Source organism: Aulonocara stuartgranti (genome assembly GCF_965226115.1).
Source record: "Aulonocara stuartgranti genome assembly, chromosome: 10".
Classification (NCBI taxonomy): Eukaryota; Metazoa; Chordata; class Actinopteri; order Cichliformes; family Cichlidae; genus Aulonocara; species Aulonocara stuartgranti.
In genome coordinates, this window is record NC_138946.1 from 33,165,070 (window position 1) to 33,184,335 (window position 19,266).

At 40.3% G+C, this 19,266-nt stretch overlaps 2 protein-coding genes across 2 annotated transcripts in view; both read left to right on the forward strand.

Moving 5' to 3' along the window:
* Positions 1-822: 822 nt before the first annotated feature.
* Positions 823-4,397, forward strand: btg3 (B-cell translocation gene 3). The gene is made up of 5 exons (XM_082548778.1): positions 823-931; positions 1,659-1,865; positions 1,961-2,098; positions 2,588-2,780; positions 3,311-4,397. Exons 2-5 carry the CDS (start codon positions 1,693-1,695, stop codon positions 3,512-3,514), a joined length of 708 nt encoding a protein of 235 aa, XP_082404904.1. The 5' UTR covers positions 823-931; positions 1,659-1,692; the 3' UTR covers positions 3,515-4,397.
* A 3,612-nt stretch (positions 4,398-8,009) lies between these two features.
* cxadr (CXADR Ig-like cell adhesion molecule) overlaps positions 8,010-19,266 on the forward strand; it is a 38,227-nt gene continuing 26,970 nt past the window's right edge. The window contains exon 1 of the mRNA XM_082549605.1: positions 8,010-8,248. Within this exon, the coding sequence (XP_082405731.1) occupies positions 8,197-8,248 (52 nt within the window). The 5' untranslated portion in view covers positions 8,010-8,196. The remainder of the gene's footprint in view (positions 8,249-19,266) is intronic.

Consider the following 19,266-nt stretch of genomic DNA (forward strand, 5'->3'; position numbering starts at 1 on the left):
AGCAAAAATTATAAATACTCCTGTGTGAAGCAGTCAGGGCAAATGTGGCTGTCCTGTATATATGAACATGCTGGAGGACAGTTAATAACATGGGCGTGCACACGTCTGCATGCGATGTACAGTTTGAGAATATTGAAGTGAAATGTTCATTTATTTTATTTTGTGTTATTTTATAACATTCTGGGAATCTAATTTTCATAAACAGCCATGCCACCAAAAGCACCTTTGGATTTGAAGCTGATGAATGCATAGACAACGTGAGACAAAGTGCTGGTTCCAGTCTGGGGTTCTGTAGAGGTCTAGCGCACTCAAGTGGGCGAATGGGCGTATTACGTCAAGCAATGCCGCTAAAAAGGGTTATTTCCAGGAAATGGATGCGACAATCCCTGACTCAGCGTTGTGTTAAAAAGTAAATTTACAAACAAACAAACCCCAGAACTTTAAACTTTTAAAGTCTTTAAAAATAAAAACGATCAAATTGTTATTGTTACTCATTATCACACGTTGTATCATACATAGTTGGTGTATCATAAACTGCAGCTTTTACTAACTTTAATAGCTTCCCATGGCAACCCGCAGTTAAACTATAAATTAATCTTTTGCTTCTGAGCCACACGAAGAACTACTTTCTCTTTATTCAGTGTTAAGATGAAATTACATCAGAGGATGTAACCACAGTAATAATAAGCAACAAACACATACCTCACCATGAGTCATAACAATCACGTGAATGACTCATTATGTAAGACGGGCATACACTCGACCAATGAACGCGCTATATTGAGTTGGATGGAACCAATAAAAATTATCCGTGGGCGGGGATTGGGTTGTAAAGGGCGGAGTTAATAACAAAAACTGACGGGTTCTTCTGTTGCTTCCTCCTGTTAAGCATCCGTTTTAGTCGGGTAGTCGGTGTAGACCACAAGGAGAGGTTAGTGAAATGTTTTACATATTTAGTCTATATTCGAACCTATTAATATAAGCGTTTTTAGGATACAAATATATTTTTTGTAGGATACAAATATATTTTTTGAGTTTGTAGATTTCATCGCCAAATTTATAATGCTGTTGTTAGCAGCATGACCACGTTAGCAGTGTTGCTAATGCTAACAGGTCCACAACGTCTTGAAGGAATAATATCCTTACGCTTTTATTAACAGGCTGTAATTACCAGTGGGGATATAGTTATCATAACGATAACTTAAACCTCAGCTGAAGTTAACTTAAACGCTACTTGGGCCTTATCGTGTTCCGTTTCCGTAAATAGCGCATTTAGAGCAGTAGCTCGTGTTATGGAACGAGGCAAGTGCGTGGCTAAATGGAACCTGTGCGTCTCAGCCCGCCTTTCTCTGGTTCGAACCGTTAACCGAAGGCAGCAGGGCATAAACAAAAGGATGTCCACATTTTAAACTAAAGATGTTTCCTACAACAGCAGGTGTTGCCACGTGAACACAGGCGTATTGTTGATACCGAGGGAGTTTTGGCATTGGATATACAGAATAGTTAAAACGGTCAAACCACCTAAAATAGTGCAGTGATAGACTGTAAAGTGGAATTAGTTTTTTCCAATTTGGGCATCAGAAAACATTTTGTAGGTAGGATCTACACCTGTATATCTATTTTGTTTTACATGATCTGTCACATGCCTTTCATTACAGAAGCTGTCCATACGTGATGAAACACTTGTAAAATATGAGGAGAGAGATTGCAGCTGTGGTGTTCTTTCTGAAGAGGCTTGTGAAAAAGGGGGAGAAGTTGGAAGCGGAGATGGTCGAGCTGTTTGTTGAGAGGCTGGCTGTGGCACTGCAGGAGAAGTTTAAGGGGCACTGGTATCCTGAAAACCCCAGCAAGGGACAAGCATACAGGTGGGGCTGCTCTGGGATGCAAATGAGTAAAACTCGGATTGTTCTGGTGGCACGTTTAAGCTGAAGGCAGTTTATGTTGTGTGTGTGCTTTGAAGGTGCATCCGAGTGAACAGATTTCACAAGCAGGATCCAGAGCTCCTTCGGGCCTGTCGTGAGAGTGGTATCCAGTACAGTGACCTGGGACTTCCTCGTGAACTCACATTGTGGGCGGACCCTGGGGAGGTTTGTTGCAGGTGAGATTAAGAGTTTGTAAATCTTGTACGCTTAAATGTGCTTCGGTTGATTGCTTTCTCATTAATCTAAACCTGGTATCACTCAATAATTAAGGCAAACTGGTTTTTAACGTGAGATGACCCATTCACGTTAATCTTCCTCACATGCTTCATGCGCAGTGGTGAAAGAGGCTGTAAATACAGTTTCATTAACCCCAAGGCTTTCCTGTGATTTCAAACGAGACTACTGGCAACAAGAAAACACTATCTTTATGAAACAGCAGTTAAACATTTTGTTGAAACTTGGATATAAACTGGTGGCTTTGTTTAATTTAAAAAAAAATCTTTTACCTGCATTTATCGTTATTAGATGCTTATGAACAAAGACGGCGCTTCTTGTTTTGTAATATGCTTTCCCTAAACTCTTCTAAAGAAAACCGTTCTTAAACAAATTTCCTACTAAGTGTTTAATTAAAGGTAATAATTATTGATGTCTCTCCTAATTATTAGGTATGGTGAGCAAAATCCTTGCTTCTCGGTTGCCACTTTCTCAAGTGACGATGAGGATGGCAAAGATGTTTCAAAGAAGGTGACCAGTGCACTGGAGAGGGTGACATCAGACTACCACTCTGGTTCCTCTTCAGATGAGGAGAGTGCCCGCACTTCTCCCCTCACTATCCCCAGCAGATGCTCTGCTTCCCAGGTATTCTGTCATGAAATGAGGGCTGCCTACATTCACATATATTCTGTCTTTTATGAGAGGAAACATTTTGCTGCTGTCAATGAATATTTGAGTGCACACACAAAGCAAGACTCCTGATAACACAGGCTAATGATTCTGAACAGGAGACACTGCAGTAAGCACTCTGGCTAAATGGTTAGCCAAGGCCTGGATGAATTGTTTTAAAGAATATTTCATGCATGAAGTTGGTGAATGATGGTGTATGTTTGCATGCCAAATTTGCACCTATGCTTCTTGGGTTCAGCTTCAGCCCATAAATGATCAAAATTATACTTGATCAACTGAGTGAAGGAGCCAGGTGATAATGATAAATGATAACCATTTCAACAATGAAAACTTGGTCAACTAATAGTCCTCTTACACTAGTACCTACTTGACTTGGTCAAGCTTGATCTAGCTACAGTATTATGACTGTTTTTTGGTTTGTCCACTATAATTGGCAGCTTATATATATGTAACTTATTTATTTTTCCTTTTTTTATTCGTTTAAGAAAATGAATCCATGTGCTCCTATATGGCATCCCAAAAAGATGGTACCAGGAAAAGGTCATATCCCTCCACAGCCCCACTACAGCTACAGGCCTCGGAATAGAGCCCCACACAGTTTGAGGAACAACCTGTGGGTCCCTCCTGTGTACAGGAGAGGGCCTGGATATTGGGAAACACACAAAAATCTGGCACATTGTTACAGTTAGGAATCATGGTGCTTATTGTTCACACTGGACATTAAACCTGAAGGCAACTTTAATATGACTGACCATTTGTTGTTGTTTCTTTTTAAACATGAACTTTTTATAAATGTTTTTTTGACAAAGTCTGTTTTGCACTTTAGACTATTTGTTATAGTTGGAGGAAATCACTTGTATTAAATTAGATATTGATATTGGAATACTACACGTATAGTCTTGAAGTACTGTATTTTTACTAAGGGAAATGTTTATGTTTGCCACTGACTGTCCTTTGTGATAAAGTGTTTTATTTATTCATAGTGAAGAGTTGTGTCAGAAGTAAAGGCTTAAATTTATGGAGTTTTATTAAATACTTCTAGCATCACAACACACACTTTGATTTTCTCCCCTATACTGTGTTACCTTCTGTTTGTCTTTGTGTTGCCACCTATCAACTTGCTACCAATCAGTGCAAATATCACACTTTCTTTTAACTCTATTGATTTTTTAAAAAATTATTATTATTGTTCCCTCTGTATGTTTTGGTGTCAACTAGAAAATACTCAAACCCGCACATGCAGTGTCTCGCCCTGGTGTTGTGTGTATGAGGTCCAATATCAGGACAGAAATTCTGGCTTTTCGGGCAAAGAGCTGTTGCTCAGTTCCTAACTGATCTCAACTAAATGTTGCGTGACTCTTCAGTCACATTCAATAACAGACCTGAGACATACATATTAAAATGGTCACAGATGTGGGGGATGTGACGAAATCTTTTGAGCATCAGCTAACCTGCTGGATGGGGCTCCTACACCAGCGGCAGACTGAAACATTGCACAGCACAGTTTGACAGCTGCTCTCTTATTTGCAAGGGGATTCCACAGTGGGCCCTCTCCTTGCTTGATTTGGTGGATTTTTCACACAGGCTGCCATTCTGCCTGCAAAAAAATCAAGATATTTGTCTCTGCAGGGGATCAAACCTGTGATCTTTTACTTAATAGGCAAATGTGTAAACTAGATAAACATTTTTCAGAGGATGTGATGTAATAGTAATCATATCAGGGTAAATATTTTGGTAAACACACCTTTGTGGTACAGGTTTAATTGTTTTTACTGGCACAGCCAGGGTGACGGTCACACACAGGGATAGTTCCTCTGGCCTGAAAAGAAAAAGATGTTTCCACAAGTCATTGCATGTTAGTTATGTTTATAGTTTCCTAATGATGAAGTTACTTAAAACTGCAGGCACTCTGGCTGATAACCTGCCATTAGCTCTACAGTCAATTTCTATATATAATTAATAATTGTCATATTCTGCTGTGCACTTATTTAATTTTAGAAGATTCAATGTCAGGACAGATGTGAAACTGAAAATAAGCTTTTAATGCTGATAGTTCAGTGCAAAAAAGATAAAGGAACAGAGCGAGGAGACAAAACTACATGGATGACGTGACAATGACAGAACAGAGGCAGAGGGTTTTTATTTTAGTTGATTCTATGCTGTTTTATCTTGTTTTGGGTTGTTTTTGGGGGTTTTTTAATATAGGGCTGTTTTAATTTTTATGTATTTTGTGTTTTATTTATTTATTTTTGCTGTTTTGTGTTATTCTATTGCTTTTAACTTATTTTCTGTACAGCACTTTGGTCCTGTGCTGGGGATTTTAAAGTGCTTTATGAATAAAATTGGATTGGAGAGGGAACAGAAAAACAAAGGACCTAAATAACCTTCAGAGCCATCACTATCAAGAACTGAAGACTCATCATACGGGACTTCTAAATACAATGAACTAAACTAAAGCAACAACACTACAAATAGTAAGAAGAGTAAGTGAATATCAACGGCAGCAAAGACAACTAATGAACCAAACCCAAAAACTCAAAACCACGATCCAGGGACCATGACAATGACCAACACAAAGTAACACATCACTGATCGATGTGCAAAGCTGGGAGAGACTCACTCCAAAAGACTTGCAGCTGTAAGTGCTGATGGTTGGACAGAATATTGGTTCTTCATGTTTGATGTGCAAATATCGATTAACACATTTATTAATTTTTTCTCTAATTTAGTACATTTAAAACACAAGAGTGTGATACATTTTTACAATGAAAATTAATTACAAAGCCAACAGCCTTTCCAGAGAGACCCACTGATGTAACGTCACCTTCCTCTGCTGTAAAACCTCACATCAAAACTGCTTTCTGTAAGAATATGTAGAACATCAGAGCTCAGAAGCCCAACCTGTAGGAGGACTCCAGGGCTGCCACAATACAACAGGGCTCCTTTTAGCCCTCCTCCTGCACCAGTTATCATTATTACAGAGTACCCGAAGACCTTAAGGGGAAGAAGAAGGAGTCTTCTGAAAACTTAGTAAAACTCAATGTAAAGCCCACAGAAACCGATCCCGTGTTTCAGAACAAATACCTAATAACTTCTGACAAAGAAGACCTGAATAATTTAGCAATAATTCTAAATATAAAAACAAAAAACCCTACGTGTATTTCAGCTGTTTATTTCTGCCACCTGGAAACATCTGAAGCTGTGGTGGGGAGGAGGTCAGTAAACAAACAGCAACTCTTAACACACACTGATCTACTTCGGTGTGCACCTCTGTCCTATCTGGCACAGGTTCCCAGTCTGTCACAGGCCTAACACAGAAAGATCACCATTCACAGTCATGGCCAAATTAGAACGACAAGCTAACCTAATGTGCATGATTTGAACTGTGTGAGGAAGCTGGAGCATCCAGACACAACCAGTGCAGGCACAAGGAGAACAGGAAGCAGGAACCCGCTTCCTGTGAGGTGACAGTGCTAACCACTGCCCCACTGTTTCATGTTATACACAACATTATTTTTAATTGAAATTGTACAGTACTGTGTCTCTTTTTAAAGTGATCTTGAGCAATACTGTTCCAGATTCCCTGGAGGTCTTTCAAAGTTTACTTTGGACATTGGCTATTTTTTCGCTTATTTTCAGTCCAGTCGTTGTGCCTGACCATTTTCAGAGGAAGGTTAACAAACAATTTAAAATTGTATCTTTAGGAACTCTATTACTACCAGCCACGTGAGATATGCAAAATCACACAAGACCTGGACTAAAAATCAGTGGCGACGACGATGTTATGGGGAGATTAATCCACACTTGAAATTTTAGTTTAAACTGTGTTTAATATGTTTGAAGCTCAGGAGAGAAGTACAACAGTGAGTCTACAGAAATCTGTAAAACACGGTAGAGATCAAAGCCTGGAGAACTATTTCTGAACACTACTTAAAGAAGTTACAGGAAAGCTTGTCTGGGAGAGTTAAGTCTGTGTTGAAAAATAAAGGTTGTCAAACATTGACTTTCAAGCTTTTCAGAAACTCTCTTGTTAGCTTACATACTGTATTTTCTATTTATTTGTGCACTTGTTTCAAAGCTGCTGCAGTGCCTTCGCAATATAATGTAAAGAAATGACAGTGGTTCATGACATGTGGTATTTCTTTTGATTTCAGATTAGTTTGGATCTTATTAACATATTTGCTTTTTCTTATTCAATCAATTTGCTACACGTTTGCTGTGTTTAACTTATTTTTTAACTGTGGTCACAAATATATTTCCCAGTTTGTGTATTCCTCACACATGTGAGGCTTTTGCTCAAGTTTTGTCTGGTTGTCTCTTATAGTGTGTCTTTTGCCTCCTCTCCTTCTTCTCTTCCCTTTCATCCCAAATTGGTCACGGCGGACGGCTGCCCCTGTTCAAAGGGAGTTTTTCCTCCCCACTTTCACCAAGTGCTTGCTCATCATGATCATCTGATTGTTGGTTTCAACATAAAGCACCTTGAGGCAACAGTTTACCTGATGCTATATAAATATAATCACGGTCATTCCAGCTGGATGGCAGGGAGTCAAGTTGTGGAATGTAGCTGAGAACTGTTACTCAAATGTTTTACAGTACAAAATGTGTCATCGTACTTCTGCTCTACTACATTTCCCGATCATTTATTAACAGCTTTAGTTGCTTACTTATTTTGCAGATTATTAAAGATTATATTCTACATAAAACTGCCCAGCTCAATATAAGTAATTAAAATAATTTTCAGCTGAACAATACAATCAAGAATTCACTGCCATCATCCTTACTTGAGTATGTCTTGAGGCTAAATTTCTTGTACTGTTACTTAAGTAGTCTTGTGATTTATTTATTTCGTTTATTTTTATTTTTAACTAAAGTAATGTTGTACGATTGTCAATTGTTGGACTCTGTATCCAATATTTTATATGTCAGTTCTCTTCCAGCACATCGTCTTGTGGTTTCACAAAATAAACTTCCGTGAAGAAAAGTTCCCTGATTGACTGAAGCGGAATCTTTAGAGAACCATTGAAGGAAAGGTCCGTGAGGGCCTCTGGCTGGGACACACACAGAGTAGTGCCGTTGTACCGTAAATCATTCTTCAAAGATCCAGCGGATAAGAAGACACGGGCAGGTTGAGCGAACCGTAGCATGGGCACCGGCAGGGGGCGTCGCTGGTCGTGGGATGGATAGGCCAAGCGGCGGTCACGTGACGCAGTGCGGCGCGCTTCGCTGTGCACCTGCACAGAGTGGAGGACAAGGAGCAGGCGGTGTGGAGTTTGGATGCTGTGTCGGGGCTGAGCTGCCGAGTCTCACTTCAAATTCAGCACAAGTTCTTCACCAAGTTTCACTGAACAAGCGGCGGAATAGTTGAGCAGGAATGGAGCTTTCAGCGGCCCGGTTGTGTGTCTCACTGTTGAGCCTCTTCGCAGGTAAGTTTGTCGACTGAGCTGAAGCTGAGCTACTTTGACTCTAATGAATATTTCTGTGAACCGGGCTCGGAGCGGTCAGACGTGTACAACAACGCTAGCAGTTGACGTGGACACCGAAACTCGTGTTTTTTCGACGAGTTGAAAGGCGCATGATTTTTAAAAGTCGTGTTTTTCAGTGGTTCGACTTGATGACGAAGCTGTAACTTTAGCGGTTAAACACAAAGCACTTCCCAACAGAGCTAGCTGTGACCCAAGGTCAGTTTAGTTGTGTTACAAGCAGAACAAACGAACTGCGAAAGCAGGTTTAAAGTGAAACAGTTAAGTAATCAAACTGAAGTAACTGTGAAAAACATGTCTGTTTTCTGACGAACAGCATTTCAGTCGTTTGTGGTCATATCTCATCTCAGTGACCAGTAAGAGACAGTGGTTTAGTTCACACTTTTACCCAGTGGCTGTGTTTTGTACCTGAGCTGAATGCTCTTTAAAAAAATGTGCTGAACTGGGATTTTAAATGCTCCCGTTAACGAGCGGGGGGATTATTTTATATGAAAAAAAGGACATTTCCCCGGTGCCAAAAATCAGTGTATTTCCCTCCGTGCGTCCATTTCTTTTGGGTTATCGTCGCGTGGCTAACACAATAGCTTGATCCGCTTTTAAACCTGTGGCTGCAGGACTTCAAAGTGCTGCCCCCCCCCCCCCGGTCTGCCATCTGCCCTTACCCCCCAGCCCCAAATCCGGTATCACGCCAACTTGAGCGCATGTTTGCTGCTGCTGTGACGGCTTCCTTCACGTCGGTATCATTTATTTATGGTTTTTAACGCCTCACTGCCAGGACTCTGCTTTGTTGGCCGGTTAGTCCTAGTGACCCTCAGCTCAAAGGGTTTATGTTGTTCTGTTGACAGTGTGTGTGAAACCTCTGATTAGTGTCAATGGTCAACAGTGGACTCCAGTTTTTCTTCACCTTGTTACATTTTAACCAGCTTGGGCTGTTTCCTCTTAAGGCTTTGTGCATTTGAAATAATGTATCTGGCTGTGCATGATTTCATTTCTAAAACATTTTGTGATGTTATTTGGGTTGCTAGTTGTTACCATCAAAACGAAACCAAATGATACACGAGAATTCATGAGAATTCATCTCATATCTGCATTAGAACGAGTTTCCGTGTTATTTAGGCTCATGGTGTGGGTATAGCTGTTTAGTGTGCTGGAATTTACACTGAAACTAACAAGTGGCTCCACCTACTCTAAACAATAATGTGAAACTTGAGTTCAATATGCTGTGGTACTTAGTGAAAACATTTCTGATCTTTTGATGGGAAGCCACAGAGTCTTGGTCAAGGCATTGCAATCCAGTTGGCTTGTTAGTGAGAGAATTAAATTGTAATAAAGCAATCCTTTATTTAGGATTTCCTAGTCTCTCTCTCCGTATAAAAGCTGTGAGAGTCACAGTGTAATATTAAGGTTTGCATAGTGTGCTGTTTAGCCTTTTGTCTCATCATTCAGTCTTGTGTCTACACCAGTTTGGCTCATTAACATCTTAATGGCACCATAGTCTCGTTATGGGGTCGCTGTTCCACTTCATCAGACAAGAACAGTATCCGGCGGGCTCAAAACATTCTTTGATTGGCTTAGAAATCCACCATAAATGTGCTCACCTCACTTTAATGGCAAAAATAACAAGTGGGGTCTTTCTGCTCCATTTTCTCTGTCCTATTTATATGTGGCTCTTCGTGAGCTATAAAGGGTTGACAAAAGTAATGCATTTGTAATAGGAAGTCTAAGTCATTTAAATTGTACCATTTATCATCAGGGAATAAGAAGAATCCAAACTTTGGTATCAGATTTTATAATGGCATTAAATGTGGACATGTTTTTCTATTTTTCAAGGTGTATATGTGAGCTATATACACAATATGATCATAAATAAATCAGATAAATATTAGGGTTGTGGTAGTGCTCTTGAATGAAAAAGAATACATCTTTTCTAGATAAATTCTAGATAAATCTATGGGGAAAAGAAATCAGAGATCAAATAAATGAAAATGACACTTTGAACTTGGCTCAGATGATTGTAGGATTATACATATATATTATATAATGAGGAAACGGTCAGTATTTGGAACCAATACACATTTCCAGTAAAAATGATGGTGTCAAATTTGAATGTAATACTATTTAAATCATTTTAATGTTGTGTATTAACATAGCAGAGAACCTGTCATTTAAAACCAGGCTGGTGCTTATTACCTAAATGGTTGAATATATATGCTGTCATAAACTGGGATAGTAGCTGTGCTGTAATATTTGTTTATAGTGTTGTCAGCGTTTATACTCCCAAACATGATTATGTCATTGTTTCTTGGTCAACATCTCAGGGTCTGCCAATGAAACTGAATCTGGTACATTTGATAGTTGGATGCAAGAGTTCATATTAATTCATGTTTTCTACCTTCTAAACCAAAATTTAAAAAAACAAACAAAAAGTCAATGGCAATAAAAGTGATGGCGTCATAATGTCAGATTGACCAGTTTGTCTGTTCTGCTGTTGTTACGTCTGTTACCCTCCTTCGTTTTCTTTAATTCGCTGTTCTAGTACTTTCAGTTTTAACTTTAATTTAGCTGCTTGCTAACTGAAGTGTAATTTTATGGTCCTGCAAATTGTCCGTGTGCTTGCATGTTTCCGTTTGGATGGGATGTGCTCACACGGAGTCCTCCAAGGATTCGCTGGAAGCGTGTGATGTATGCATCTGCCAAATGCTGATTGGTTGAGAAGTGGGCCAGAATACGAAAAGGGAGTATTTGCTGGGAGTCGTGGGGGGAAAAATAAAAATCGAAGATCATTAAAATACAACATGGAGAGCACAGACAGTGGCTGCAGTGGACAGTTTTCATTGTTTTTAATACTCGCTTTCACTTTCAGCTTTTTGTTTTAACTTTGCTGTTCTCTGTGGCTGACTGACAGACCGACAACAGTACAAGCAAGAGTAACCACAGACCACTTAGACCACATACTTTCTACACTGCCTCCATCTGACAGCAGCGCTCTCTGCAGGGAAACACTCCATCACCTGGACTGCAAGCGGACAGCGAATGCACAAATCCTGCTGGACTGCTAGCTATGGCTGGGCCATATTATACTGTTCACAGTAATACCGGTACAATGTTAGGCAACGATAAGAAAATAAAACATCGCAATAGAATATGGGTAAATGCGCAGTGCCTTTGTTTTCATACACACATGGCCGAAAAAGCATGGGGGCAACGGAGAATGAGAAGGGAGAAAGTGGATCGTTGAGTGAAACGGATGAAATAGAATTGGTTTGTAAAAATGGTGCAACTTCAGTGATGTGGAACTGGTTTGGTGTTTGTCCATCAGATACACAACAAAGCACTTTTTTTTGTACAATATGCAAGCAGGCCATCGTTATTGCTGTATTTGTCGGACTAAGGTGCTCGTAAATCTGGGAGTAATCTGGGTCCTAAACGCCGTCTCCTTCAGGTCTCAAAGTCAAACGAACACTGCAGCATCACTGAGAGTTAAAAACTGTCTAAATTCTTTCATCTTTAATAAAACGATCAGCATTGCTGCTTTACCAGGTGAAACTATGAAGTTTAACATCCAGGCATCCATGAAAACAGAATTTATTACATTTAACGGAGTTAGAAGTTAGCAGGGAGTTAGCGGAAGTTAGCTCGCTAGTTTCGCTAGTTACCTAAGCATGATATAGCATGTTCTGACTGAGAGATTTCTGAAAAAAATCAAACGTACAGCTCTGCTATCACTTCCAACATAAATGAAGACAGGAAACTAAACAGCAGTGACGTTTGTAGGGATACTGAAGTTGGGCTAGCTGGTATATAATGATGTGCTACGTGATCGCTAGCGACACAGCTATGTTAGCATAACATAAACAGTGAAGCTGGAGGATGAACGCTAACACTTTTCCACTCGATAAAAGTTAACATGAAGGTTCCCGATGGTTAGAGACAAATGCAATCGCATGGCAGGATGCTGTAAACGGACCAAACTTCAGTCAGGAGAACAACTGAGATAATCCATCCACAAACGAGGTTAGTCATTAATATACTGCAACAACATGGGAATAGAGCAGCTGTGATAGAATACAGCATTAATGAATCAATGGTACAGAAGTGGAGGAAGCAAGAAGAATGAGTTGAATAAAGTTTGATTTATCTGACTGCTTTGTTTCACTTAATGTGTCTTATAATCTCGTGCACCTTATGGTCCGAAAAATACGTATTTGACTTTTCTATTTGGCACACTGCAGTTTAATGTTGCAAAGCACCTCTTTTTAACTTCAGTGGATATTATACATGGTTATGCTCAGGATATGTCAGCCCATTTCTACTGGAAATGCCTTTTGGTTAAACTTTCAGCAAGGAATTTGCATTTGCACTGTTAAATTTTTATATGGCTTTAATGCACATAAAAAAACAGCTGCTTGTTTAAGTGAAAATAAATGGATGTTTTTTTTGTGCTTGTAAAGTTGTGGAGTTGTATTTTGTCGTGTCTCGCATCAATTATATACCAGTTATATCGTTATTGCAAATTTTCAAATGTATATCGTGATAAATATTTTTGGCCATATCGCCCTGCTCTACTGCTAGCATAACCAAATACTCTGATTTGTGGTGATGGCTTGTGCTTTTTGTTTACAAGCAGGATGCTTCGACTAGAGAGGCAGTTTATTAGTTACAGCACGATGTTAGATTCACTTTAGATGTTACTGCCGTTACAAGTGGCCTGACAGCAAGCCTGTTAATCATGTTTTAAGGCCTCCGTCATGCTGCATTGGCAGTCTGCAGGTGTTGCCCAGAGTTTTGCGCATCTACCGTTGTTGGTGTCGATATCTACTGCTCACTGTGGGCATTTTTTGTTTTTGTGAAACTTCTGGTAATGCAGGCTACTCTTTTCATGCTGTCAACGTTTCTGTCAGCACCGTCAGTCAGCTGTAACACAAATGTTTTGGACTTGTGTTCTCATTTTGAAACAGAAAAAATAGATTAATGTTTGGTTCCGAGAAAACTGAAGCCTAATTTAAGGTGATTTTGTTGGTTGTAAAGTCCTCAAACTGCTTGACAACGAGTTCAAAACGAAACTGAAGCCAATCGGCAGCGAGGGAAGCGTCTGTGCAGGTTGTCCAGAAATTTCTTGGCAATCACAGAGCACAGAATTATGCTGAGCTCGTGTGCAATGCTGAGAGCATACCACCGAACTGAAGATGCAGTTTTTACATTCTGATCGCAACTTTGTCCACCAAACCTAGGCGATGTCGGTGACGAGCATGGGGAGTGATTCTAATTAAGATGTACAAGGTTGGCTTTTGTAGTTGGTGTTGGTACAAGCAAGTGCTTTAGACGTTTCTGCATAAAGTGACAGATACATGTTACCATGTCTCTGGTATCACCCACTGGTTTGTTTTCAGAATGAACCACATTAAAACAATTTAACTGGAAATGGTTAAAATTCCAGTTATTATGTTGATATATTGCCATATTCAAAAGTGACAAAACAACAACAGTGTGTGTCTCTAATTCCTGACACGCACAAGCTTAAATTGAATGTGTTCCCTGTAGCAAACAAATATTTTTTGCAGTGTGCACTACAAAGTAAGCAGCATTGGTTTGTTTGGCAGACGGCACTCCAGACGTTTTTCTGAAGTGTGTTTGTATTTTGGATTTATGCAGAAATCACCATTAATCTCTTAGTGTTGTCTGTGCCTGTTTCTGTCTGTTGGTGTAATGATAGGACTGAATGAATGTATGTTTGTATGTTCCCCATCTCCTCCAAGACGAATTTGTACATATTTAAAGTACGCATGGGTTTGCTACTGTGTATAATATAAGCACGTGTCCTACTGTGCTTCAGCCATGAGATCTTAAAATGATTTAATGCAAAGTGTTTGTAAAAATTAAGTACAAATGAGAAATACTCATGGGTAAATCACAGGATAAGATAACAATTATATTTGAAACGCTAAGTGTTGTGAGGCTCGGAGGTTTCATACTGAAGACACAGTTTGCATGCCGTTAGCACCCAGTGGAGCTCAAATCACATCTCTAAAATCACCATAAGCCTTTCATGTGTGTGAGGTTTTCCATTTACATCTCTGTGACAGATCAGACGAATAAGTCTGAGGAGGAATGATGTTATCAGTGTCCTGGAGTTTAGTTTGTGGCTGCCAGCTGTTTCTCGGGGTCTTGTGTGTTTATCCTGTTCCTGCAGCACCAGGTAACAGCGTGCTCCATCCATAAGCCGTGTGAGTTGGACACATTTGGACATACAGCAGAACAGCAATACCTTCATTATTTATTTAGAATAAATGAAGTCATGGATTGAACAGGAGCTGATGCTGTGTACTGTACTTTAGACAGGTGCGCTAGCACATACTAAGTCTTGGTGCATAAACTACAGTTTAATACTCTTAATTCTCATGACTGAAGGAAGGAAAAGAAGGAAAACAGTATTTAGAAAATAAATAAAAATAAACGATGGCGCTCAGGGAGATTGGCTCACTGATTGGCTGGTTGCAGTTGGAAATAAGCCATTAGTGTCAATGCTGCAGAGAAGAAAATAGCTTGTTTCTTAGCTCATCAGGGAAACAGTTTTTGTCATAGGTGAAAACAGTGTCCTTAGCTCTCTCTGACAATGGTCATTTATTTGCTTTGGTTACATAACCTGTTGATTTGGATTTGGCAGTCTACACTCTGCATGTCTCGCACAGTCCGAGTAGTCATTCTTCCAGGAAAGGTATTAGAAGCCTTCCCTGGTACTCTCTCAACCCCCTCCACTCCTCGCTTGACCCAGACAAAAGTGGCTTTACTCTTGTTTGGGTCAAGAGTGAGGCCACTGCCATAAAACAGAATAAAGCACAAAGCAACCTTGTAAAAATGTGAGCGGGACGGGCACAGAAGGGAGTTACCTGATAAGCCTATAACCAAAGGCCGAGACAAGAGCCTGGTTGCTTGGTTACCTTTTGAAAACAGACACGGGGAGTGTGTGTGTGTGCGTGTGCGCGTGTGCGTGTGCGTGTGCGCGTGCGTGCGTGCGTGCGCGTGTCTAAATCCAGCCTCCCTCTTCTGTATATGGATCCTCTTTTATAGCAGATCGAAACTCCTATTTCAGATTCATCTAAATGTCTTGAAACGTTCACTGTTATTAGGATAATATCTGTTGTCACTTTTACGTAAAGCTATGACAGTGGCAGCACAACCTGATCCATTATCAGCTCACACAGACAGTAATGACTGGAGGTCAACCTCGTCGTGACCCGTCAGTCTAACGCCACTCCCTGCCTCCCATTGGCTGAAACGTGTTGCAGTCGCCGTTTTTCTATTCAGCCGAGCGCCTTCCCCACCCAAAGCCCCTTGTCCTTGGAAATGAAGCAGGGGCACGTAGAATCGGATTACACTCCAGGGATACTGGTGTGTCCTCCACAATCTCACGATGGGGATGGCCGCGCATGAATATTCACAGCCCACACGTTAATATTTTAGCATGCCAGCCCTGTGCAGGCTCCCGCTCACCTACGTAGAAGTGTGAAATACTGAGCCCACCTTTACCTCGCCACATTACCTCTCTTCTAGCTTCCATTTCGTATCTGAATTATTAAATGAACAAATTATTGCCGGCTAGAGAATAAATGAAAATGATTAATAGTGGTGCCTGTTTGAGAGTCCTGTTAATGGGTGTGAGAGCACTTTGTATTCAGAGCTCATTGCTTTTTCACAGGGTTGAGAGTGAAGCTGCGTTCTGGGGCTGCTGCCAAAGCATTCTTGTAGGAAGATATATTGGCAAGGTTTATCTTGAACCCTTGGTCATAAAGTCAGTATTACACTGACGGATCATCGTCATCTTGTGTAGCCTCTGTCCAGCTTCTATAACACTTTGGCGTGTCAGTGTTGACATGGCATCATCAGCTGCATTACTTCAGTTCTATTATTCATTGTCCAATAATTGATTTGCTGGACTATGTTGTTCAGCTAATTCATTTGAAAAGCTGAGGGTGAATGTTTAATATTTTTGCTCAGTAAATTGTAACGTTGCGTACCCTGTAAGCTCTTAGAAAAAAACTGCAATGAATTGTATACATGTTATAAATAAAGCATAGGGGTTTGAAGGCTAAGGATGATAGGAGAGAGGGCAAGTAATCGAATGATCCAAGCTTGGCTAAACCTGAATACTTCAAATGTCAGCGCTAATTAGCTCCATGAGATGAGATGAGCATGTGGATGCTGACGTTTGTCTCAGACTTATAACATTAGCAAATGTTTTAGTGCAGTTTCTTTGTCTTATGTGGGATGCTCTCATTTTTACAGCAAGTTAGCTGGAACTATGAATCACCATCAATTCATGGCACTAACTATAGCAAAGTAAAATGTCCAAGATAAAGACAATGTTGGACAATACCTCCCACCCACTCCATGACATGCTGGCCAATCACAGGAGCACGCTCAGTGAGAGACTGAGATTACCCATAATGCTGCACTGAACGACACAGGAAGTCATTCCTGCCCGTGGCCACCTCCCTGTACAACTCCTCCATCTAACACACTGTAAACACTGGAATAGTTACAGCCTTTTTGCACACGCTCGTTTCTACTCAGTAATGTTGCTGTCGACATTCTTGATCATTATTTATAATCACTTCTGTCAATCTTTGATATTTATTAGGAATTATTATTAAATCTGTAACATATTGTATTGAATAGTCTAGTCCAGGGGTCCCTGAGGGCCAGTGTCCTGCAGGTTTTAGATCTCACCCTGGGTCAACACACCTGAATCACATGATTAGTTCATTACCAGGCCTCTGGAGAACTTCAAGGCATGTTGAGGAGGTCATTTATCCATTTAAATCAGCTGTGTTGGATCAAGGACACGTCTAAAACCTGCAGGACACCGGCCCTCGTGGGCTGGGATTGGGGACCCCTGGTCTAGTCTGTTACTGTACTGGAGCAACTGTAACCCACATAATGTCCTTAGGGATTAATAAAGTATGCTGATTCTGAAATTGGTCTTCTTTAATCATTTAGTGCGAGTGCATCTCTTAGAAGAAAAATATTTTAAAAAATTGGGCCAAAATTAAATCAGCAGGGCAGTGGTTTCACTTTTACACCGTGTATATATTTCTGTTCATTAAAACTTCTTTGGAGTAAAATGATATCTTTATTCATCTGGCCTAAGTGCATTTCCTGAGTAGTTAAATTTCCACGTCCTGTCATGATCCCTGGAGTCTTTAGAAAGTCTTTTGGCTCGTTGCACCGTTTGAAATATCATTGTCTGCCCTTTGTGTCTACCTGTTGTCAGCACACAGCCTCTTGCTGTCCATGTAACCTGTTAGTTAAAACAAGGTCACAGTAGTGCCGATACTCTCCGCTCCGAGTCCATCGGTCATCATCGCCGTGTCGCACCGTTAGGGGGATAACCCTTAAAGCACATTTATGACTTTGCTGCTCAATGCCCAGCTTTGTGGTGCAAACAAGGCCCGGTGCTCCTAATGAGGAATAATGGGCTCTGTGACAAAAAAGATGTTCGCTGAGACGATAATAAGGGTTTTCATGTGCCTCGTATCTCAAATGAACACGTCCAGAATAAAATTTTTCTGTAGATAAATTGCACCGAAGCAAAGACACTACAGCGCAGCAAGCAGTGAAGGAGACTTGAAGGATTTCTGTATAATCATTTCTAGGGAAGGGGGGGGCAAATCTTATATAAACAAATGCAATTTGTTTATATCATAACTAGTGTAGCATTTAAATACAAATAACTAATAAATCAAGCATGAAGAGTTACCCGCTGTTAAATAAAGAGTTTTTAAGTTGTTTCTAATTTTCTATTGAATTTCATGCATCTTTTGCTTTATTGTTCCAAAAGAATGGAATTGCCTGTAGAGACCATCCACGACCGAAAGCACTAGTCCTATTTTTCTCCCCACATTACAGGTTCATATCCTTTTTGTTTTTGCATAACACTTTGAGCTAGACGTCTCATTGAGGGTACACAGTGTGGCAGACAGACCCCCAGGGTGCTGCAGGTAGTGGTGTGCAGCTTGTTCTAGCTTGCTTGCTAGGTAGATGTCAGCTCGACTCTACGTGTGCTTGAACCTCTGACAGATTCTGTGTGCGGTGGTAAAATAACAGGCCTATTGTGGTGTACTACTATATATTAAAAAAGTCTCCTTATCTTGTAAAGCAGACTTGGAAATTCACTGCGGCGATACATTTTCCTCCTCAGCTGTGGTTTACAGTAGATGTATCATTTCCGAGATTAACATTGTGTATTGTTTTGTGTATGTCACATTATTATCAGCTAATGTGCAGGCATTGTCTTACACAGAGCTGGGTTGTGGGGCGATGATTATATTTTGTCCTCCAGCAGCGTTGCCCTCCCCCTCTTCTCCTCTAAGAACATTAGAGTTAATTGTGTGTCTAATCTTGAAAAATATTATGGCTCAGGAAAAAAGCTCCATAAGCAGAAGGTGGGGTGATTTTTGAGAGGTGGGAGAGGGGGTGAAGCAGCTGTTGAAGGAGCCATTTTTAGCACCTCGTCTCATTGAAAAACATTACGCATTGCCAGCTGCAGGTACGGTGAAAAAGGCAAATAAGTGGTGTCTGGAGAGAGCCTCTTTCTTCATTCGCTCCCACTTTTTTTTGCTCCCTGTGGTGCTGATTTCCAAGTGTGTCTTTGTCTGGCATTTAATCATCTTGTCAAATTATATACTTATGCTATTAACTCCAGTCCATGGAAAAAATTGATTTGTAATAAAAGCAAATGCGTGTTATCCTGATCGAAGCAGTTGTTACAGTGCTGCGATGGCTTGTATTTGACATTTGTGAATAATATTGAAGCAGTCGTGTGGTGAAATTTTATGACAAAGTCCCAATCTTGTTACGAGCGTTAAAGGAGAATTGATACAAAGAGGCACAGAATTAGATCCAGGAAATAAATCCAATTTGTTGTGACATTCGTTGCCTCATTATCGAGCTGGTGCTAAACC

Excerpts from the sequence above, each read along its gene's own strand:
- btg3 (XM_082548778.1), top strand. The coding sequence starts at position 1,693 with ATGAGGAGAGAGATTGCAGCTGTGGTGTTCTTTCTGAAGAGGCTTGTG. Across the intron at positions 2,099-2,587 it reads CCTGGGGAGGTTTGTTGCAG|GTATGGTGAGCAAAATCCTT; the intron begins GTGAGATTAAGA and ends CCTAATTATTAG. Across the intron at positions 2,781-3,310 it reads GCAGATGCTCTGCTTCCCAG|AAAATGAATCCATGTGCTCC; the intron begins GTATTCTGTCAT and ends TATTCGTTTAAG.